At 34.1% G+C, this 26,252-nt stretch overlaps 1 protein-coding gene across 1 annotated transcript in view; it reads right to left on the bottom strand.

Annotated features, from left to right (window-relative positions):
- LOC128670481 (uncharacterized) overlaps positions 1 to 26,252 on the bottom strand; it is a 222,066-nt gene that overhangs the window by 109,004 nt on the left and 86,810 nt on the right. Inside the window, exons 3-4 of the mRNA XM_053746161.2 lie at positions 23,407 to 23,615; positions 13,311 to 13,446 (exon numbers count right to left, since the gene is read on the bottom strand). Coding sequence (XP_053602136.1) covers positions 13,311 to 13,446; positions 23,407 to 23,615 — 345 coding nt within the window. The remainder of the gene's footprint in view (positions 1 to 13,310; positions 13,447 to 23,406; positions 23,616 to 26,252) is intronic.

The raw sequence follows: 26,252 nt of genomic DNA, 5'->3' as shown, positions 1-26,252 counted from the left end.
TTTGGAAACTGTCAGCTCTTTTCTAGAAGATGGCAGCAACGCCGTCATTTATTTAAATTTATTCTTTTACAATTGCACGATAGAATTTAAGGTTATTAACCCTTTTACGGACATTAAACGAGGCACAAAAGACGTTTAGTTGTTATAACGTCTGTAGACGTAAAGTGCCCTGCAAAGGGGTTAAACAATTCAACTAATTAGGATCACTGTACCAATATGTACTTGACTATTCATACTGTATAATATGTATTTACACAGATTCAGTTAAACTATATAGAATTTAGGTCAAATGATATAGGTTCCTAATACGGTCAAATGCCTAGCTTCAGCTGTCATAATGGCATCCAGCCAGATTACACAAGCGAACTCAATTGTCATATAGCGAACTAGTTTAATGTAACTGGTAACCACAGTATAATAAAGAGTACAGTTAGGCCACTCGAACCCCTCCCCCCCACCTGAATCGATTCCGCGTCTTCCCCACTCAGACTCATAGATCTCGGTTGAAAGCTGTAGGTATTTTTAACTCATGCACGCAGTCAGTTGTTGCAAATGCCAGCTTGCCAGTCTTGAAGAAAAAAAATTAAAGTTTAATTGGACCCGGGATTCCAGGCGTCACAGCCGCAAATAAATCTAGGAACTATAAAACTTCATATGAAGCGTACAATATGCGATGCAAAGCCGCGAGTGAAATATACTACGTGATAAATTTAATACAGGCATGGTCTATACAAAGTTTGTATGCGAAACGCGCGCAATGCCGATGGTAAACTTCTGGGGATGAATTAAAATTCCTAGAACAAGTTGCGGAGTGAAATCGTGGGGAAACATCCCCTTGTCTTGTGTTTGTGGGAGTAAGTAATATTTTTTTTAATATTCCCCTTTGGAATTTTCCTTAATCCCCCAGAACTGTTAAATATTAATATTTGCATTTTCAAATATTGAATTAGTGATATAACAATAGAATACAACATATCTTTAATGCCCATAAATAATTATACAAAAATTGCAACATGCATATATGCTCAGATAAGAGAGAGAGAGAGAGAGAGAGAGAGAGAAATTTGGACCCATGGTGGATTTATTGCTGAACAATCTCTGGCAGGCAATTTAGATTATATGATTTCATTTCTATGATCTCCGATTACCTATAACATTATCATATAGAATGTCATCGGGTATTCAATGTGTACTCGTATTCACATTAAAATTTAAACGCTTTTCAATTGGATATAATCGGTTTGCAGGAAACTATTATAATGCCGCTTCAAAATTGTAGATGTGTTATTTTGAACTGTAAATTAAGAGAGAGAATATCAATCGTTGCCGGTGTCTGTGAGCACTGATAGGGAGAGATAAACTTTTGCCCCTCAATTTATAGTTTCTTATACTATACTGCCCCAATAGTTTTCTTTGTATCATCCTGTTTCTGATAACTGCATACATGTATTTCGTTTTTGACGACTGCCGATTGACAAGGTAAACTAGACCTTTTATCACGAACAATTAAAAACAAAGTTGCTAGGTAACACATTACATAATAATGATATACGAGTATGATGGATTTACAAATCAAATTAAATAACCTATCCTTGTACAGGAAACACTAGTGTATATGTGTAGCAGTGGGAACGTAATTATTAATTCTTAATGTCGGATTATCTCAAAAACGTTACAATTTAAAAAAAAAATATAAATTGTTAGATAAACCTCTGAAATACAAACTAACCACAACCGCGGAACCAAAACAAAGAAATTCGTATTAGGGATAAACGCCCAATCGTCGGCTGGTTACCCGAATACGCCAGCCACAATCAAGCGCGATCCTATTTCGTAAACAGCGAAGCAGGTGCCCGGAGCCGGGGCAATCTCGTTTGTCTCGACTCGAACAGCAAGGACCCACTAATTGAACCATTTACCCGGGTAATCCAAGACAATTTAATTTGTACTGCGTTTGTGAAACTATCCGTATGTAGCCTTTGACTGGCAAAGGGTTGAGTTGCTCCTTTTGCGTAAAACAGCACTCATATTTGTTCCGTTTGCTGTCTGAATGTGTACAATAGCTCGCTTTGGTGTTCCGCTTTGGATGAGAAGTGTGAAATGTTGTTTAATTTACGTCAATATATCTATGAAGATTTCGCGGTTTTGATGCGATGTTTTTGCACGATAAATAAAAAGTACAAAAAAGTAAAAAACATATTACATAATGTTTCTAATACAAATATTGTTAATAATGTAAAATTGCGGTATATGTATAATAAAAACACACACAAAGCTTATAAAATATAAAATGCTTATATATTTTTTTGATCAGACCCTTGGGATTAATCAACTATACTTCTTCAAACTTCATCAAAATTATAGTCATGTTCTCTAATAAACTCGGTAACTGTTTTATATTTCATTATTGCACGCAGAAAGGACAAAAAGGACCATCCACATTAATGCCCAGAGCGTATCGCCTAATTACTGAAAGTGAACTGTTTTTGCCGTGTCTCAACGATGATACAAAATAAATAAAGAACAGGAAAGAACTGCTGCAACCTTAGACAACTCCTTTGCTTAACTGGAAGAATTACAGCACAGTTTCATCAAACATCTAAGTTATCTCTCTTGATTATAAATATTCTATTACATTAATTATAATGTAATAAAATAGAGGTATTAACCTCGACCTCGATGGCGCAGTGGTAAAGTGCTTGCCTCTGAACCGACAGGTCCCGGGTTCGATCCCCGGTCGGGTCATGATGGAAAATGATATTTTTCTGATTGGCCCGAGTCTTGGATGTTTATGTATATATGTATGTGTTATAAAATATAGTATCGTTGAGTTTGTATCCCATAACACAACTTACTTTGGGGCTAGCTTAATCTGTATGATTTGTCCTAATATATCTATATTTATTTATTTCTATTTATCTCTCTCGATTATAAATATTCTATTACAATATAATACAATACGGAATCTCGGAAGAGATTATATTTGCATTCTATAAGAAAACCAATATTTTATATTATGTATATTGTGTGTGTGAATAAATAAACAAATAAAAATTTTCGGCAATTAGTTTGTAGTTCTTAATTTTTCATACTTATGGGACATTTGAAAATTATCAGGACAAATTATTCTTTAGGAAATTCTTAAATTTACTAATTATAAATTTTCCATCATAGTGAAATTTTAAGATGTTTGTTATAAGAATATATAGTGTAGCAATCACGCTCATATTTGTTGTCATTGGTAGTTTTCGAAAAAAAAAAGTTTCAAAAATATATGAGTAGTTTTAAGAATATTTTTCTCTGTAATATTTTTATTTTACACTTTATTACTGGACGCTCGGTTTCTAATAAGATGAAGTGAGAGAATGCAACACAAAAACCCAATTTACCCGGTATATAGTAAAGGTTTATTTTCATTACGAAAAATGCCTAATCACTCTTGCCTTGAAATTCCCTAAGAGAATACCTCGCTAAATTGTTAAATATTACTTAAAACACTTATAAACTTGTACATATTAAATTATTATTAAAGCAAGCAATAAATTAACTAAAAAATAACACTTTAAATGTAGGGTTAACCCTTTATGTTCCGTTTCACACGCCTGATTGTTAAAAGGTTTGTTTCATTATTCAACGTGTTCCCGTCAGTTCCCTTGAAAAATCGCCTAATTCGTGTAAACGAAACTTAAGGGGATTCCACACTGGAGCTCCTATATCTTAAACCCATACTATCTATATTAAAAGGTACTATAAATGTAAAAGCTGTCTGTATGTCTATTTAGCTTTCGGGACTGGGCTGATTTTGATAAAATTTGGAACAAATAGTTAATGATTGGAGGTCAAACATAAGCTAACGCGGTTGAAGCTGCAAGCCTTACTATCAGGAACGGGGCTTCATAAAGAAAATATTGTAAAGAAGTGTATTTCGAGTTCCCAGTTGCTTCTAGCCTCAAAGCGTTAGAGCCCGGGGTCCGCTTTCATTATTTCTCTTCTCTGTTTCGCACCGCCTTTGACATCCTTAGTAGCCAGACCATTATGGCACGAATCCTTGATAACTGAATTTTGATTATATTAATAGTACAGAAAATAACAATTCCATCAAAATTTAATTTTGTACGTGGTCCCAATATATAGGTATATCTTACCCTTCCCACGATATGTTATGATACTTCAACCACCACATATATGTGTCTACAGAAAATTTCTTATTGATCTGATAGCTTAATAAAAATGGCGCCGGCGTGTGAACGCACCCGTAGAGCGTAGGCGCCACGGGCGGAAGTAGGCTGTTACCGCCACATCCGGAGGAAGTGCCGGCACCTGCCTCAACTTGTCGAGCTACACAAAGATTTGTGCAAACTTCTAAAACTTACACAATTTGCTTAGTAAGTAATTGAAAAAAAAATCAAGATTTTTTTAGCATTAATATTATACCTTCAAAAATTTAGGTATGTGAAGATAACATAAAGTAATGTTGCATTGGGACGGCCACGTCTTGCTTAAATCGAAAAATTGCGTGGAAAACAAATGTCTGGTCATCAAAAGTTCATCAAAATTATTTTATCATTAAATCTTTGTATTACCTTTATTATGCAAATTTAATCATCATAATCTCCAAACAGAAATCTAATTAACAGAACGCAAACAGCTTTGCCGAGTCTAAACGAAATCGCAAACACATTACAAATCGATACTCGAGTCGATCATGCGATTCATTCGAGTTCGAAGCGAACGCGCCCCGCACTAATGAATAGTCGACATTTTGAAATCCCTATCAATAATAGATTTGGGTTGGGAGTCAATTGGATTCCGAATGTAAACATGAAACGTTTACTGCACTTAAGCGGCGGAGGAATAAAAAAATGGACATACGATTTTGCTTGCCAGGTATTTTTTATACAGTTTAAAGGGAGATTTTCGGTATTTTTGCACGCGTGATTTATATTCCGGTTTACGCTGTTTTCGTTTGGCCGCGATGATAAACTGTTGTGCGAGGATGACTACATGTTCTTCAGGTTTATTTCCATTACGTTACGTAAATGTTACCGCATCTTTCATAGAGTATTTTTCAAGTATTGCGCATCAAAGGTTGCCTATGAAGTTCATCGAAAATTTTATTTCAAACGTTGTTTGCTGGTATCTAGCGTTAATTTATTTGGCCTAATAAACATTTTCTTGGAAAATATGAAATATCTGATGTGAAATTTTAAGAAACCATTATTTTAAGGAAGTAGCTATTTCATGTAGCATTTAGGGAAGTGGTTTCTAATTCGCCTTAATCCATGCGAACGAAGTTGCGGGCATCAGAAAGTCATCCAACCCCGAACCGGCATGATGGGTCATATGACTCATTCTTTTAAGCTGGAACTCGACCAATGACAAATATTACAAATTGTATTAGTTTAGATCGCGCCGTGCACGCCTAGCTAGGTATTGAACAACCAATAGAAACAATTGATAAATAATCTATTGAAAGCTTCGAACAACACAGCTTCGGTCGAGTCCGCCCTGACTGCTCCAGCAGTGGGGTCGTTTAAATTTCCATAAGTCTAGGTAAAATTAAAATTACGGCATAATTGTGATTTTTAATCTTAATTACATTTTAGTGTCAACGAGTATTAAATTCCTATTAAAGGACTAATAGAAAAAATAACGTTGTACAAAAATCTTCTCCATTAAAAAAATAACGAACGTCAAGATTAATCCGAATTATCTTAATCACTTCCGGAGTTCCCACCCTCTGCACCCAGAATGTGTAATTACGATATAAGGCAGCGTTTATGAGGGAGTATTTTTTTTTTTGGTGGTGTGATTAATTTTAAAATTGGAATATTTCCGGTGCGTAATGAAAACAAAAAACAAGAATTTTCAAGGTAACACGAAAAATATATAAGTTAACTAAAGATTTTTAAGGGTAACTTTGTTACATCTTCACGCTTTGTCTACTCAACTGATCTTATTAAAAATTTGCATGTAGGTACATGTAATTTGTAGTAGGGATAGAGACATCCATACTTAAAACTACATATATGCGAAATTTCAAAAAGATTGGTTGAGTTTACAAAGCGTAAAAATGTAACAAAGTTACCCATAACTTTCATCCCGGAAAAATAACTGTTCCCGTGGGGATTTTAGAAACTTAAATATTTACGAAAATGTCAGTCTCTACAATTCAAGTTACCTTGACGTGAAATGCCTAGAAAGCTGCCATTGCCACGTTGCATGGCAATACTGATTCTCTGTGCGATATATATGCCAGATACCAGCCTTCTAGGCTGATTACGTATTCGTAGTCAATCCATTACAAAAGGCCCCTTATTCTCTTAGAGGTCCGTCTAAATCTTGACGGAGTGAACGTCCGGTTGCGTTAGTCAATTAATAATTACCACGTGTTAATTAATCTTATGTTACGGGATTAGGAAATTGCTGAGTTATTGCCAAGTAAATTATTGTGATGTTGAGGACCACAACATTGTTAAATTATAAATTATTAGCTACGCCTCGGGGCATCACTTTCATGGGAAATTGCACCCTATGTGTTATTTCTACCCGCGTACCAAATTGCATAACATTCTGTCCAGTAGATATTGTCTGAAAGAATAACAAACATACTTACTTTTTTAATGTGTGATTTTTATATGTTATAATAACCCTAATATGTTGTATATGCAAATGTTCTGAAAGACATAGATACTCCCCACTTATAAATCAAACTAATTAAATACGAATAAATGCATCGTTTTCAATACATACTCGTTACAAATCAATGCAGATCAAATACCCAATATCAACGATCATATACCCAATATGAGCCGACATTATAAATGCAAATCGATATTAAACTCGCAACGTCATTCGCATGTTAAATTTTTAATCGCTCGTTCGAGCGCATCCAACGCTGTACGTACACATGATTTGACATCGATTAATGATTGCTACTTTATTCACGCCCTCGAGCATTCCACTCAATATAAAATCGATTGAGTTTCGATAAATTAATTGGCTCCTCGGAGCCAGATTATTTTAAATTTCGAATATTTGTTTCTATTCAAATTTTAAATTAATTAAGTAATGCTGGCCAACTGTAAAGTTTACCCAATACGAACGTTAAAAACAAATATTTTATGGCGACGTATTTTGCTCAGAGATTCTAGAACTAACATGAATTGTGGCGTCGAATGAATAGACAAATGTGTGGAGGAAGTACTGTCATTACGATCGTCGGTGCCGTCATGTTTCCCCACAGGATGCTTGAGGCAAAATTAGGTTGAAATCGGACTCTGGGGGAAGGAAATAATACGTCACATCACAGCTTCACGTGTAGGCAACGTATTCATTAATTCATCAAACATAGAGAGGGTTCTTAAGTTACATTAATTAAACACATTATATTGATTTATCAAAATATATAACCCAAGGTAAGTCTCACAAAATCCTAATTTATTTTACATACTTATTCACATTTCATAAATTATTTAATTTAATTAAATTAGAATCGTTGCATACATATAAAATAAATATATAATATAAAACAAAGTTCTCTACAGCGTCTGTCTATCTGTCTGCTCGCGATAAACTCAAAAACTAACGCATGGATTTCCATGCGGTTTTCACCGATAGAAAGACCTTTCTCAGGAACCACTCCTGAGAAAGGTTTAGGGTTATATTTTGATATGTTTTTACCCGAATTAAAAATAAGAATCAAAAAGCTTCGTCATTTTATCCAGAACATGCTTCGTTCAATTCAGTTCAGTTTTTTACATATTCGATACAGTTTTCGAAAAGCTGTATTTTATAGTTAGGAATCTCTTTGAAGCTTGCAAAACAATTCGCCTTAAAGTTTCAAAATCGAGAAATGAGACAAACTAGTAGAAACGTCTAAAATAACCGAGTCATAACATTGTTTTCGATATTCTTGCGAGATAACAAAGAAATCCATTTAAATCGATACAAATCCATGACGACAGACAAAACGAGAGAAACTCGTGTCAGAAAGTGTTACAAATACCGCATTTTTCAAACAAAGTGGCTTATTCTGAACGCTCGTATGAATATTTTATAGCTCACTATTGTTGTAAAATATCTATATTTTGCTAATACAAAGGCAAAATTTTGTTTGTTTATTTTGAACGCCGCAAAAATATTGATTGCAAAGCGATGGGCTTTGTATTTTCCCATCTGAAATTCGTAAATCCTTTACGGGATATTTCCAAATTCATTTTAGACAGATGGATATACTCATAGGAAATATGTGTAATAACAATTACTAACTTTATACTTTAGGCTTTTTGCGTCAGCGACGTTGTGTATGTTGCGTGATAGATGTCGCCACACAAGTATCATTATTAAATAATATAAAACAAAATCGCGTCCTGCTGTCTGTCTGTCTCCATGTATACTTAGATCTTTAAAACTTGGCAACGGATTTCGACGCGTGTTTTTTAAGAGATAAAGTAATTCTAGTGTAAGGTTTATACGTAATATTGCACCCGTGCGAAGCCGGGGCGGATAGTATTGTAATGTGGTCATCACGTTAATATTATTGAACCTATTTAGTTTGCAAACAATACATTACACTGTCGTAATTCAAAGTATTTTACCTTTTTCAAATTTCTATTTTTTGACGCATTCCGAGTCACAACAAATAACATACATTTGAATTACTATAATATTTTAAAAGGGTAAGTTTTCTTTTGGGAAGTGATATAAAATGTATAGTGATAGTATACCTAATATTTTCTAATAATTGTTTATGTTTTTAGGTCTTATTCTTATATAATAAATTATATACCTGAGATATATTATTTACAGCCCGAGTCTCATGTCATAGTATTAGATATCCATGTATACATACATACAATTTTTACTAGTTTTCCAAACTATGTATTCGTACTACATAGTTTGAAAAACTAAATACTAAAAACTGTATACGATGTGCCCATGGGGTTCTGAGGCAAAATTATTTTTAAGAGACATCACGACGCGCCTCATGGAGGCAACAGGAGATTTGAGAGCTGGCACCTTTTTTTGCTCAGCGTGTGAGTCTCGCAATACAGTGAGGAAACGTTACCAGTGTTTTGAGCACGTTGCCTCCCTGTGGCGCGTTAGAAGATTATTTTTATTTATAGTTTTTTTTTCAACTGATTTTTGTATAAATGTTATTCAAATACAAAATGATAAATTTCGAGAGACGTTTCGAAAGACGCAAATTTTGTTTAGTCGTACTTAATTTTATATTATAGGAGACAAATTGATATAATTATAATATATTATAGTTATATCAATAAATTTTCTACTTTAAACAATTTAAGAAGAACATTGAAACATACAATTAGATCACTCTCATTGTTACAAAGCTCATAAAATTCGGGTGTAAAATTAATATTTCAAATACAAAATGATAAATTCCGAGAGGCGTTTCAGAAGACGCATACTTCGTTGCATAAATCCGATTTCTCCGCTTGCACTGAATGCAAAATAAAATGTACCGACAAAAGAATGAAAGGACTGCTGAGCAAACGCTGGCCGCGTTGTGGTATGTTATGAGAATTTTTGTTACTTGCCAAAAAGCAACACGGACTCTGGCCAATAAGTACAATAAAAAAATTAAGTTTAGAATATTTGTCACTCAATATCTATGTTTGACTATGCGTTAATTCCGCCTGGTCTTAGTAGAAGTAAGTAATAATTAAAAAATGTCCCCCTTACATAAGAAATGCTGGCTTGATGTCGCCAAACCCTAATGATATGCGTACCAATGGTCTGACAACTAAGTGGAGGAGAGTAAAATACTCTGAGCCTCTGACGCTCAAAAGCGGCGGAAGTATTCAAAATATCATTTGTAATATTTTAAGGCTGTTTGTTTCCATTTTCGCGAGTACAGTTTGCTGACAAGCGGCTTGTATTGCTCATTTTAGCTTGTTTTGTAACAGCTACATACCACACCGCGGCTGGAGTGCAGGCAAACAAGCTGTCTCAACTATGAGCAGCTCATGGACAAGCAGCTTAGTTTTTTTTAGCTTGTTTTGGTTTTTAGCCACTTAGAACATAGCCAGACGTTTTAGCGGATCCTGGGCTTGGCGGCCCAAAAAGCAACCGCGGATCAGATGTGAGAGAGAGATCATTGCCGGCCTTTGATTTGTTTAGAGTATTATTTTTATTTGATTGCATTAAATTGCAAAAAACATTGGGGCCGCAACTTTCAAAAACTTCATTGATTGGAATTATTTGTTTATATCTCAGGTGAGTAAATCTTCTATTTGCATTCAGAAAGAACTGGTCAGAGGTTGTGCAAGATAGAGAGAAATGGAAGGGGATGGGGAAGACCTTTGCCCAGCAGTGGGACAACAAGGGTTAGCAATCATGCACTTTATCGCACCACATTGCTATATCTATTTGGTCTTAAGGTTGACCGGTAGAGAATGTGTTTGTAGATATATTTTTTGTAATATTGTGTAATAAAATTTAAATTGAAAAAAATGAATGCAAAAAGACGAGGAAAAAAAATTAAAATATTTTTCATACAATCAACTTATTACACACAAACACACTTTCTGTCCCACGGCAAAACTACTGATTGTGTAACAAAATGTATTTAAACTAACCCGTACGAAATCTCCCAAAACCACATAGACCAAGCGACGCTCTGACAAGTTTGTATAAAGCACGATAAATCCCTGAATCCTTGGATAAAATAAATTCCTAAGTGGGTTAGGCCACAGGCAAAATGCGGCTCCGATTATGGCCATCGAAATTTAATATTCTACCAGTGGATTATTTATAGGAAGTCTTATATCTAAGTCTGGGCAAGATATTCAAACAATCTTTCATCTTAACTTAGTGCTCGACTTGATTAAGATTGTTCATAGTTATTCCATAATTTTAGACCGAGAACTTTATTACATAAGTTATGTAGGACATAGGAGTAACTCGAGTCGCTAATCTATTTTGCATTTTTATCGATTTTTAAGGTGAGTGAGAGATGTAATGTAATTAATAACTACTTCTATTACTCTATTGCCTAATTATATTACTTTTATCACTCCTTTTCCATTACCCCTATATATGTACCATAATTATGATTACTAAGTGGAGCGGCTACATTTATTGCCTTTTTATACGAGCTCGGTGGCGAAGTGGTAAAGTGTTTGCCTCTGAACCGAGAGGTCCCGGGTTCGACCCCCGGTCGGGTCATGATGGAAAATGATCTTTTTCTGATTAACCCGGGTCTTGGTCTAAATGTTTATCTATATATATGTTATAAAATATAATATCGTTGAGTTAGTATTCCATAACACAGGTCTTACTTTGTGGAACTTTGTGGCTAATCTGTGTGATTTGTCCTAATATATTTATTTATTTATACCCACATGTCATGTTCTGTGGAGTAGAAGAAGACTGAGGTTAGATTTTCTTCCAGTCGTTTAAAGTCATCTGACTTGACTTTCACAGATTAGTATTTCGGTATTATTATATTATTATAGATTCCGAAATAAGGTAAGTTATATATTTCATCTCATCAATTTAAGAACCTCACATGTAAGAAAGAACCAACATTAAGTTTACGAATCAAAAATCTATAATTTAGAGTGGGGTACCAGGTATAAGCCACGCCAAAGCCAGTATGTTAAATGATGTTTTGCCAGCTTTAATGAATGGACATAGAAATGTTTTCGCCTAAGTAAATGAATTCCATAGGGATAGAAATACAGTAAAATCTCGTGCTAATCTGTGGCTTATCCTTTGCTGGCCTAGAATTTATATTGCACAATCGTCTGTTAGCGGCTATACAAGAAAAATATTACCAATCATCTAGAATTTCACAATTTCCTTCCACGCAATTAAATTTAAAATTTAAAATTCTTTATTCAATGGATATACATCATTTGTTAATGACAAAAAATTACTGCTCTGAAGAAGAAGCGACGCAACAAACTTCACCGCAGCCTTTTCTTAAAAAGACATCAATCAACAAATATAGGTCTTATTAAAGTTTCATGATATATATACATCCTTTTGACCATGTACTTTATTGTGTACTTACATTGCTATATTACTGATAAAAAATTAAACATCATTTTATATTTAAAAAATGGTAAGCCCTTCTGGCATAATAGGGACCGACACTAATGAGTTTTTTCGGCATTTCTTTCATTCGTTCGGCATTCATTTCTTTTATTTCTAGTAGTTTGTAGCTTTGGTAAACATCATTTAATTTAGAATATGACGTGAAAAAGTGCCTGTGAAGGCCTAATTTCTGAATAAATGATTTAATTTTGATTTTGATAAAATTTCCATAATATGATGCACATTATATTATGTAATGTATATAACTGGCACTAGCGTTTCGATGCTCGGTTTTATTTATTTTGATCTCCAGATTGATCTAACATTGTTTCAAGATATGTACTGGCAGATTGGCCATAAAGTTGGGCCAATCAATACACATGCGTTTTACACATAACGTGCAAAGTTTTCCATATAATCACCTCACTCAGACTTCACTTCGTCCATAACACCCTCTCCGAATCGCCACAAATTTTTATAACGCAATATTTTACCCTAAATTCAGCCGATGCAAAAATAACATCAGCGTTGGAAGCCACTAAATTAGCTATATTCAAAGAAATGGGATGTTTCAATTCACGATCCCCAATAAGTTTGGCCATAAAAATTCGGCATACGAGAATGCTGACCGAAAAAAATGCTTGGGATATAAATCCAGACTCATTTACAACCGGCAAGTTCTTGCATACACTTTATTATTATGTTAGTTCAGAGTTGATGGAGAAATATATATATAACTTTTTCTTTTAACCACTTTTCCAGATTAAATTCAAAGTTATGAGCTATAAAAGTACTGAGGGCGAAGTGCGGGTTAGCATTTCACTTCTCACCATCGAATCGATTCGAAATGAGACACAGCGAACCCCAATCACATTGCGTCATTTTGACGCAACGACAACCACACTGCAATGTCGTTGGTTCGCTGCGTCTCACTTCGAATCGATTCGACGGTGAGAAGTGAAAATGCAAACCCGCTCTTCGCCCTCTGGTTTCACCTATTGCTCAAAAGAGTGATTCGAGACTTCGTACAGAAATACTAGTGAGGAATATATCAAACGTTGCTATTACCATTGTCCAATTTATAGAATAGTAGTGATACATTAATTCCGAGAAAATCCTACTAATACTATAAATCCGTAGGAGAAAATGACCACCACACAAGAGAGTGACCAGTATATTTCATCAATAATATCTTAAAATAGTCGTAAAAAAGTATATAGTTGTTGAATTAAAGCTAGACTCACCAACGACATGTATGTAAGCCGAGCGCACTTGCGTGTGGAAGGATGGTGCGTCAGCTGAGACCTCGCACCGGTACCTGCCGGCCAGCGCACGCGTCGCTTCTCGTAACACCACCTGTTGAGACGTCGACCTGGACACCTGGGGAGCAGAACATTGTCTTATTCATTCATTTATTTATTTATTAAGCATTTTTGTTGCCAGTAAAAACGTACTTATAAACAAATGGCGAACTAAGGGTGGTTTGCAACGTCAACTATATCGCAACAAATACAAAGTACCGACGCCATTTTGTCTAAAGTTCAGCGGCGCGCTGGTTGAAATCAGTTGTTACTCATTCACGCAAAATCTACTAAATGGATTTTTATAAAAATTGGCACACGTATATAATATAACCTGTAATAACACAAAGGGTACTTTTTATCCCGAAATTCCCAAGGAAGCAAACTCCGAGGCGCAGCTAGTTGTTATACACAAATAACCCGCAGCTACCCAAAATCTACAAATATCTACACAATATCACTGACAAACGAAGCGAAAAACATATCAATACAGTTCATTGACATTTCAATACAGCATCAATGCAAACAACATACAATGAACACATCCTTATTTACATACAAAATATACTATTTTTTCTCCCCGTTCACCATCGTATCTCTCGGAAAACGACTCGGCTGATAGTTTGAATCGTCTATATATTCTGTGGGACTCCTGTTTCTTGCCAAATCACCTACTATCAGTAGACTATTGCATTCAGTTTATTTTATTTGTGGCGAATAAAAAAATGGCGGTAATTTTTTCCATGTCTCGGTCGTTTTTGGTAGACTTGTTTTAATAAATGTGTATATTGTAGCACTAGAATTTCTTTGTTACATAGTATTAAATATACTTTGAAAAGTAAAAAGGTTATTTAAAATCAAATAATTTGTTAAAAGTTTTTATTTAGTTTCACCTGTTCCGATGTTTGTCTGTTTGTAATCAAATTTTAGCTTCAAAGTTAATTTTCACGTACTTCCACTTGTCTTTATAGTTAAAAGTTCGCACGTTACTTCAGTTTCCATAACAATGCATTATTATGATAAGCATGATCTGATGATGGTGCATCCAAAATTGACTGACAAGAGAACTCAAATACGACAAAAAGAAGTATCATTTTACATAATATACAGGTTTCATAGAACTCAATTCTCTCAAAAAATGTAATATTCCTAATAAACCATTATTCTTTGCGAATCCGATTTCATGAATATTTCTAATAAAAACGTGGATAAAGTACTTCATTCCAAATTCAACACGTTTTAATCTCAAAAATACATTGAATCCCGATAACCAAACACAGAATATATATTAATTACAATTCCGATTCCCAGTAACAGGAAAATAAAATACACATGGTTATTAAAGCAGAAAAATGCACATTCGAAATCGCGAGAATGGTAAATCCTTTTACCGCCAAAATCTACTTGATCCCTCATCCGCAGATTCGAACACGGAACCCCTAGAAAACGAAGCCAAATGGGAGATTAATGTACAATAGGAAAATTGCCCATTTGATAAGTATTAAAAAGGAAAACGAAAGAATGCTCCGTTCTTGCCTCTGAGAAAAAACTTCGATGAAAATGAGTACCCAATGGTGATTTAATATACAGAAAATAAGGATGCTTTTCGCTTATTCAATAACGTAATGGTTATAAAATTAATTAAACATATCAGAACAAAGTTAAGCTTCTATAGTTTTGAAAGAAAAACATGAATCTATAGGTAAATAATTCCGTGTTACCATCAAGTTGACTTCTATTTTATTATTTTAAGTTTTATACAATGAACCACACTAAGTATATTTAGCTTGACAATGACCAATTCGTCATGAATGTACACAGTATGTACTCTGTTGTACGAAGTAGAACAAGTTCCATGCAGTTCGTACAACAGTCATATTTTGGTACAGCTGAACGTCAATTTACCCTATACATTGCATTTTTCAATTAATTGAATGAAGGTGATGTCCTGTTGACTGTACTAGAAGTGGAGATTCATTTATTTTTAATTTTCCACGGAATCCAATACCGTGGACGGAATAACAAAAATAGCTTTGGGAAAATTCCAGCCAGCATCATTTTACTCATTGGCAGTAGCAAACTTAATAATTCAGAATGAAAAAAAATAGAATCTCTCCAGAAAAGAATAAGACATTATAGACGTCGCCTGGCAAACAAGCGGGGATATCTTCCGATGTCGCATCAATGGGGGATGGAGCGGATATTGCCGACATGAAAATAAAAGAAAAAAATGAAAAAAGTGTTTAATTACGCCCCAACGCTTTGAGGAGCGACAGTGATAAAACTTTAGTTGCAAAATGTTTTTTTCATTCCAAATAGCTTGCTCGTTTTGAGAAGTTTCCGATCTTGCGCGAAAACATTTTTTGGGTCAGTCGTTTATTTGATGAAAGTTTCAAGTAGGTTGAAAGAAATAGTATGTATTCTGTGTTTATTTATGTTTCTATATTTTTAATCTAGGATGTTACTTAGTGTCATGAAATATTATTAATATTTATATTAATGTAATGTTAGACACAATATATAGATACTTAGCAATGCCCAGTATACTAATAGGTACCTGAACTAAGCCTAGCCTGAATCTCAAGTACCGGCACCTTCCTGACACTGCAGACAAAATAAACACATGTACAATAATTACAAATCAACCAGTCGAAAGTCATAATCACAACAAAACATTATTACTATATTTTAATTCCAGCTCTTTAATAACATTTCAAAAAGGCACTGAAAAAAAAAACTCGGATAAAATACTAGAAAATTAGTTCATTTCATAAATAAAACGGAATGTTTCGTACAACCTAACACCTTTTATAGCGCCACAAATAAAGCAATAAAAACCTAGTACGAGTGAAACTCATTAAAGAAAATAAAGCGGGTAAACCCAACATTCTCCCGAAATAAGTTGTAACACAAATGTACATACAGTTAAAAATAACGACCCAAAACACAGTTACACGAAGGGTATCGCATTAAAACCTACCTATTACAACTTACAACCTTTTCGAACCCTACCCTGGACCTATAAACACCCAGTAATACCAATGAACGAGTTACAATAATCGTTTGAATCTGATGAAATCGATTTAGAACCGAATAAGGTTAGGAAGTACTGATTACAATGTTATTGAGGTAGGTAATATCATATTTATTATAAAATATTCTAAAAATCACGGATTATTTTCACCAATTTCTTACTTCTACTAAAATTTTAGAAACATTTAATAAAAAACCATAATTTTCTCGTTGTAAGTTTATTTGAACGTTCTGTTTCATTTTGTGTTGATTAAACCTATTAATGATTTTCACGGCTTTGAGTGTTAGAAATAAAAGTCGGTTTGATTTTCTTGGAAAAGTACTTATTGTTTCATAGAAATATGATAGATGATAGGAGGCTAAGCTGGAGTTTAGCATAAGATTTTTATTATACTGAACAGGCAGTACCGCATACAACAACTATATAAGGTTATTTTTTAATTCAACCTCGATGTAGCAAAGAAAATTATTTTGTTCAATATTTTAAATATTTTATGTCGTATTTTAAACACAAAGGTAACATAACATGAGTCTTAAGAGCATTTTAAGTTTCACAACTAAACAACGTAAGTATGTTTACGTCGTACAGAATTAAGTTTAATGCCGTCTCAAAATAAGCTTTGTACACTTAAAGCACTCGACAAGGGTCCAAGTTATTATACACTTTAGGATGCATAGTTAATCTATGCTTTATAACTACATATGGAGCAGGTGTGTGGACCCATCTCGGAACAATTAGGCTTGTTATGGCTTTATTTCCGGCCCTTCGGGAAGGGACGAGAGAATGGCCTAAGCTTGAGATGTAAGGACAATTATTTAGGTAACATTGGTATAAAATTAAAGGGGATATTGGTAGATGTAAGGTAGGTTAAATGTGTTCCAAGATAACAATTTTTGTTCTTAGAAAATGTACGTGTTATTGAAATAAATAATGTATATATGATCCACTATTGAATTCATGAAAAAATATAAGTATCTTTGATTGTAGAGGAAGAAATTGTATCCTGAATATGATCCACATGTCGATAAATTCAGTGGATCCAATTGGAAAGAGAAAAAAATGATATGACTTGTTAGTAGCAGGATATGATAAATCAGTTTATAAGGTAATGACACCCAATTGAATACAATACGACTATGAACTCGACATAATTTTATGCCTATCAGAATAATGATGGGCTATACGCACCCGCTCGGCGCATATTAAGCTAATAGGCAGTAATAATCTAATTGCTAGCCTATCACTTAAATTGACACAACTCGCCGACAAATGAACTCAATTTACTCTATTTGCTGGCATTCACTGGAATATTATTAAGGACGCCGTACAAAGCTAATGGGATAACTACATAGAGGGTTTTAGTCTTGCAAGCTGTCTTACTTTAAAATGTAGACTTCTTCACGTAGTCTATTACGATTTCTGAATCTCAATTCCAACAGTAACCCTGCTATCACGCTAACTAGGCTCTGTCTATCCCGTAAGAGAGAAACGTGATCTGCACTACCTAAAAATATGCTAATTATAAGCTAGAAATAGAAAGTTCTTTACTGTCATCGTAAATCCGGTAGCGTATGAAATACACGATATGTTAATACAGGTAATATAAAAGTTATTGAACCGGAAACTTCCCAAAACATAAGTACATCTCGGTTAAAAAAAGATGGTTCGATAAATAAACGGAAAAAATCATATATCGAACTACGTCGTATAGCGAATTATGAATATTTTTTCACTCTGTGCGCCCCGGTTCTTCGCTTTTATGGGAATTTAGGGATTAAAATTATTCTACGAGCTATATACCTATATAGCTCGTTCGATTCGATGAAATTTTTAATATACCCCTAGCTTCGAAAAAAACCTAATGTAAGTCCTATGAAGTATATCATAGATAAAATTTATATTGGGAATTCGTCGAAATCAATTTTCCCTTCAATTAGATTTTGCGTCGTTGAGTAAGGAAAAAAATATAATATTTTACTATATATGTGTGAGTAATAAAATACGTAAGAAAAAACGTCTTCTTTTTCTTATTAACGAATGCTGAGAAAACACAGTTAAATTGGAGCTTCTCGACTAACGCTTTGTGTGACTGTGGCGCGGTTCCATCCATGACTCTGGTGTCTATGTGTCTCATATGGTGTCTTGAGCAAACTGTCCCTCCTCCAGCTGCCAATGTCAAAACAATCGCTGTGGGTACGTACTGATCTAAATTGATATAATATAATTGCTGTTTCGACTCAAAAATAAGAAAAAATAAATAAATAGGTCTATCTTCTTGATTGATCAATTCCAAAAAATATCTTAAGTGACTGGGACTGCAGTTATAGTACAGTAAATCCTAGTATAGAAAGTCATTTATATTCCTGCTAGCTATACCCCACGGCTTATCATTCGATGTAATTGATGAAACGTTGTAATTATTATAAATGCTTACGTTTTTATTTTATGCACAGTAGCGCCATCTACTTTATAAAGTACCGTTGTCTATCAGACTTTTTGAGCAAATCCTACGAATATCGCTTTTGTCATTTGATGGAATTATATTCCTTGACTCCCACCTCTCTATTTTTTATTTACAGCTAGATTTTAAACACTATAATTTGGAAACATGTATTTTCGTCTAACAAAAGAAGTTAAGCGACAGAATAAAAAAAATAGTGGCAATAAAAGAGACTGCTGCGGCTCGACCAAACTCCCTATAAATAATGAACCTTAAACCCTCGAATATTTGGAGAATATTATATAACAGTTGTTACAGGTTTATCGAAAATATTTTAAAGAATTTTTTTAAATTGCTATTATTCTTAGAGTGAGTTGCACCAGTCAACTTTGACGTTAGTTTTAACCTGCCGCACCGTTGACGTTTAAAATGGCTAACTGCGTTTTTTGCGCAGGTTAAATTTAACGCCAAATTTGACTTGCACAATCCATTCTTATTATTAATATAATATTATGTCCGCAATAGTATATATATATATTGTGGTGTATTCCGTAACATACGTACAACGTTTTGCTGTTGCATGAGATAAGTCCGTCGTTCTTTTATCATCATCTATTTAACAATTTTCATGTATTAATTTTAATTTACGTACTTTTTTCCTTGCAATAAATACATTACAAACAAGTTTAACATTTTCAACAAAAAATCCCACGTAGAAAATTCCTCAGATAAAAATATTATCGTAAAATATTATAGCTTGTGGAAGGGAGGGGCTATTAAGATTATACCGAATCGTCTGCAAAAGGCGATTATAGGATTGTGATATTGTCATAATGTCCCCGAACCGTTAAAATTTCATCGACAACATGGTTGTTTTTGCTTCTGCTCTTCACTTTTTTTTACTGTAAATTTATTGGTTTTGTTCTTTTTTTTTAGTTTTTATTAAATATAGTGTGATTCTACTATAGAATCAAACGTCGCTAACCATGGATGTAGTCAAATTGTTAATCTCGATATATTTTTTTAAATTACCGTGAAGCCTCAACATTGTTTAATTTTGCAGTCGCGAAAATGGTCCTCAGCCATGCGGAATACGAATACAAAAAAAAAAGAGTGAAGAAGACATTCCCAGGAATGATGGGTTTATTTTCCAAAATATCCGAATGTAGTTTTGTTTCTTTTAAACAGTTAATACTACTTTACTACAGGTACGGATACTTTAAGTAGATCGGGTGTTTTTTTTTCTTTTGTGTTAATCTATGCGTGAACGAGACTGACTTTTATATGAAGATATAAAACAATATTTTTCATCCATTATTCATGTGTAATTATGGTATAATTGCAAAAACATATATTTATTTAGTTTAACCATTTAAACACATATTTAGTCACGGTCGCGTGTTTCCTTAATGGAAACAGTCAGATTTTGGTCACTAAAGATATTTTGATATAGACAAACCGTCATCAAATTTTTTAGTTAGTTATTGCTTTCATTGGTTATACAATAATAGATTTACGTTGAGTACAATAATAAAAATCACACTTTTATTCATTACCCTATAAAACCTGGAACATAATAAAGCACTCCCGTTCATTTTAAAAACAAAAAGTAAGTGAGTTACGAATATTATTTTATGACTATTCCAACAGTAATGAAGGATTTCTCCGCTTGAACTCCAGACTCGATCGAAAGACAAGCTTTTCAAGTGTAGTTAGTATTCCACAGTAGTTAGTACAGACCATGAGATTTTCAATATTTTTTTTCAGTTTCTAGACGTCTGCTTGCAATGTATTTAATATTTGCAAAATAAGTATAAATACACGTAATTTGAATACTTTTATTTTTTTTTTCAAAGGATACGTAAAATAATTAAAATGACCAATTTGAAATTCAGGTGGCATTTCGGTAGGTTAAGCCGTTTTGGTCCCGGTTGTATTTACAGTAGTTAAAACCCACCAATCCGCAATGGACCCGCGTGATGGGTCATGGCCCATACTCCTTATTCATCCATAAGGAAGTTCTGTGCCTCAGCAGAGGGACATTTAAATTGCTGTTGATAATGATAAATTTTAAATACAATACTATTTAGATATAAGAACCTCATCCACCAAAAAACCCGTTATCTACCTAAAGGTACCCTTCGATTTTCGCTAAGAGATAAGACGTGTACTGTATCAATGTTAGTACAGTCAACAGCACATCAACATATACAAATCCATAGACTCTATTACCACCGCATAGAATTCAGGGTGACTTGACATGCAGCTGACTGTACGTAAAATGTATGAGATCGTTTATTGTTATTTATATTACGTAACCATATAAATTATGTGGTATAATATTTGTGGTTAGCATAAATCTCATGTAGGAGTAACCGCAGGTAATGGCTAGCCCCAAAGATGGAACTGAAAAATCCCAGACGTTCATCCAAAGTTACGCATGATAACACAAATTTTGTGAATCCAAGCAAAATCTAAGGTAAGCTTTGTTGGCAAAGTCATAGGCTAGATCTCGTATATTCACCAATCTTTTTGAAATTGTGCAAACATGTAGTTTGAAGTAAGGAGAAGGACACCTTTGATTCCGGAATATACTATATGAAATTACACGGGCGGAGTCGCTGGCAAAAGCCATTATTAAATACCTAACCTCTAAAACAGACATAAAAATATAATGCCTTCAGTTACTTATTTATATGTAACGCTCAGCCTCAGAGGCGATCGTAAAGAATCTTCGCAACAATACCGAACAATAAAACATGGAAAGTGCGTTAACGACCTATAAACTTCTGTTTACTGGATGTCGTTAAAGAGGATCGGAGGATTTCAGCGTTTCGGTATCGAAATTCACCTCTGTGTTCAAATTATAGTGATATTTAGATATATATTTGTCTGTAGATTTATGACCCATGAATGCATCTCTTTAACGAGCGCTACCTAAGAAATTAATATATTATGTATAGGTAATATGACTTATTGAAAGGTCGATAAAGAACGCGAAAGTGTAGAAAAAGATCTGTATAATATATTTAACCGGATTTGTGAAAAAATGAATAGACTAATAGACTCAGTAAAGTTTCCTATAGACAGTTTTAGTATTTAAAGAACAGCTATGGTATGTTGGATATTGTATAACATTCTTGTGTTTTTTGTGATGAAGAACAAACTTGAAAGAAGCAAGTATTTTTAACTGTTATATATAGCTAATTGAGATATTATATGTATTTGAAGATAAAACATTTGTACAAAATTCTGTGAATTGAGCGAGTAAAAAAATATACCTTATTCGTTTCTGTGGCAACCACTCTGACTTTCGGTCTCATATACCATTCGAAAAATCAGCAATTCCAACTCGAGTTTATTACTTTTTTACGAAACAATTTCGAAATTATTACTTCCTTATTTATTCCTGGCGTAATATAAACAATTCTCGGGACGATTTATGAAAAAAAAAATCAAATCAAAAATAAAGGCAGAGCCGAACTCAGACGAATATTTTAAAGAGTTTCATCACTTATTCCCTTTGAAGACGATCAAATTTTTCATTTTCCTATGAATAAAACACGAGAAGAACTTTAAGAATAGAGAATATTAAGAAGGAAATGGACAATTCTATTTAAATATTGTCACAAATGATATGATTCATTTATAAAGGGCCTATTGAGTTAAATATCAGACAAATATTTTTTCTTCTCCATTACCAGTTACAACAACAATATGGACACCTAATGATATTATACCTACATAGCAAAACTTTAGGAAAATGAGTTGATATTAATAATAACATTTTAAACCAAGTCTTTCGACATAATGGTATATCGTGACAACTATTATAAAAAGGATAAACGGCGTTTTGTTAAATTTTAAAATGAAAATAATTTGATCAGATTTGATCGAATTTCAGAAGCAACGACCAGAAAATAAGTTTTCCAAATGCTTATTTGGAAAACTTATTTTCTGGTCATAATCTGTGACGGGATTAGAATGACATAAGCAGTTGCCATATTTTCCACTCATAACTATTGCAAATTTTATGTAAAATCAGAGAACTATATATTGATTCTGAATGATAAATATAACTTGTTTGAATTTTAGGTCGGGAGCCAAAATGTAATGATGAAACCAAGAAACCGAAGATTTAATATTTGATAAAAATATAGGACAGATTTAAACTCTTTGAAAGGCCTAGCAGCGGATTAGCCATAAAAACGTGACAGACCGACTTTCGCATTTATATTAGAAGGGGTTTTAAAAATTTTACATGGATGTTAATCCCAGGGTGATGAGAAAAAGTATACCTGGCATAATTGGAGCGACATTCCTGTTAGTAACTAGTAAGATACATTTTTATTAACCTTTGATGTCCTCATTTGGTTCGATATAACCCATTTTGAGATATCGAGATTGTCACGTCTTATTCTGCAACGTCGACAATCTTCTAGAACCCATGGCTCCAGCTTGACGCATTCTGCAATCATGTCCCGCTCACTGACATCTGCGTATTTTGCAGTTGTTTAGCCCACATCTACGATATTATAAAACATGAGATAATTGCATGTACTCACATCTACGTCAATCCCAGGCTGAGCAAAGATCCTGGTGAAAGGGAACTCCTTGGGCAGGTAACTGAAGAACTCCTGCCGGCCCCGGTACCACTTCACACTGTATAGTGTCTCGTTGCCTTCCAGCGTCCATTTGCAGCCAAGGAGCACTGTGTCACCCAGTCTGACGGCAGATGGCGCTATGAGCTGGACGTCGCGGAGGGCTATTGTGTCTGCAAAGAGAAACCAGATATTAATATTACATTGACCCGCAAGAGAAACTATCGCCTTGTCCTAACTAGCCTTGGCTCGACCGACATTCACAAAATATAAAAATCAGTCTCTCTCTCTCATGTCTACGTATTTCTGGTTGCCTTCAGGGCTGTAACGCCGCGAAGCCAGGAGTCAGCGTAAAAACTGACCTTTAAATATTTAAGATTCGACCATAATTGGTCAACCGACTGCCTGCCTGATATCATCCCTCCTTAGGAATGCTATTATTGTCTAGGCTACAAGTATCCCTTAGTTGTCTTGTACGACATCCACGGGAGAGTATGGAGTGGTCTAAGGCGGAACCATACTCCACTAAAAATACTTAAATATATACTAGCCGATTTGACATAGAAAATATACTTTATATTTATATATTACAATGTTACATAGGTACATATTATTAATCCGAAGTACACAACAAATTTACATTGATAACGTAAATTCTATTTGCTCGCGATACGCTTTAAAACCAAACACTTTGGCATTATCGTAGAGACTTGCATTCGTTTCCCGGGAGCGTACGTTTTTTACTTTGTCTGATAAAGTTTACGTCCACCAATATTTGTTGCTGTGGAAAGATAGCTAAAAGTACACAATTTATACTTAGAAAAATCTTCAACAAATACAAAAGAAAAATGAGGAAAGACTTAACTTATTTACAATAATTATAGTTTACAAACATAGTGTGCTTGCCCGGCAATAGAATAGACGAGAATATGAACAGTTCCAACGTTATCAGCAATTAATAACTATTTGTTTTACTTATTTTAAACTTTCGCGTTTCATTATTAATTGCTTAATGCGGGTGTTTAACACGCACGTACCTTTTATACCCGACCCGAAACGTCCAAAGTATAGCAATTAATGACTACTTATTCCCCCGGCAAGAGGTTTTAAATTTGAAAAGCAACATTTTATTTATTTTAAATACAATTCTAATATCATTAACTTATACCACTTATTTGTATCAAAAAGTCGTATATAACACCTATCAATACACACTTATCAATAACAACGTACGAATTGTTAGGAATGAGCACAATGGACGAGATGACAACACCAATACGTGCGTAATTTCCAAAACATTCACCAAAATCAAACAACAATAAAGAATATCTTTTAATAAAGACTCAAACAAATTATCAGGCATGATAATCAACATGTTCCTTGGCAAATATTAGTTCCGCCAACAAAAATAAAACCAGAAAACAATCATGGCCGCGATATCCTTTATTAATATCCGTTGAATGCGATCGGATACATAATATCCGACCTTTGGATATTACGTTACGACCTTCTTAATTGAGCCGGGTGTTCACTTAATACACCATCAGTATAGCATTTGTTTTTGTGAGACTAGGATTAAAAGTAATAAGTAAAAGTTGCCTGTGAACCGAGAGGTCCCGAGTTCGATCCCCTGTCGGGTCATGATGGAAAATGATGTTTTTCTTATTGGCCCGGGTCTTGGATGTTTATCTATATATATAGAAATCTATATCTATATGTATTTGTTATAAAATATAGTATCGTTGAGTTAGCATCCCATAATAAAAGTCTCGAACTTAATTTTGGGCAAGCTCAATCTGTGTGATTTGTTCTAATATATTTATTTATTTATTAAAGTTGTGTAATATGCTATTTTCCCAAAGAGATTTCGTCAGGAAAGTGACCAGTCGCAAAATCTGTTAAAAATACGAAGTTGTATTTCTAGGTCGACCATAGGCTTCGATAACAAGCAAGGATACAACCGATATCTTGCGTGAGTGACAGATAGTTTTATATGCTATAGACAAGCAATTTTCCCGGTGTTGACATGAAAACTGCTGTTTGCACTCCTTGGCGCTGTGGTTATCGCGCTCAACGCCATCTGAAGATCGTGGATTTTTTTCCTAGTACGGGTAATATAATAATAGTATAGGTCTGTCCCGGCTTCGCTCGGGTGAAACCGTACCTAATAAAAAAGTAGCCTATGTTACTTCTAAAGTTTTCGTCTGTATCTGTGCCAAATTTCATCGAAATCGGTCCTGTCACTTTTGAGTTTACTTATTACAAACAAAAAAAAACAAACATACAAATATTTTCTCTTTATAATATTAGTGTCGATGTCAGACTTTTTTCACAAATTTAAATTTTTCATAATAGAATTTTAGTGCGTAAATATTTATTTTCAATTACATATTTAATTTGAAATAACTGGCTTTCTGGCTAACTGGGTTTTTTGTTTACAGAAATCTTCTTTTTAAATTTATTTTTAAGCCGAAAGATTCGTTGACCTTTTCTAAAGGACCGCTCAAGACAGTTGCGTCATTTCAACACGACCTAATCATGACCTTTCAGAACCATAAAGCGTAGCTTGTAAAGGTCTTAAATACCTACATTACATATATAGTATCACGTTTTTATCACTTACGGGATTGACAGAGCCAAAATTACGAACGTTTCGCTGTATGTCGGGCTTATGATAGAATTGAGATTGAACTGGTTACTAGCCTTGAGAAAAATCTTTTGTTTATATCGCTTTCCCTTGGTTGACTTTTACGATATACATGCAGAGAAGCAGTTGACATATTCTTTGTTTTTCATTTGTTCCTAGACCA

The sequence above is a fragment of the Plodia interpunctella genome, chromosome 6 (assembly GCF_027563975.2).
Source record: "Plodia interpunctella isolate USDA-ARS_2022_Savannah chromosome 6, ilPloInte3.2, whole genome shotgun sequence".
Classification (NCBI taxonomy): domain Eukaryota; kingdom Metazoa; phylum Arthropoda; class Insecta; order Lepidoptera; family Pyralidae; genus Plodia; species Plodia interpunctella.
The sequence above is the reverse complement of the archived record's forward strand: the minus strand, read 5'-3'. Positions and strand labels throughout refer to the sequence as shown.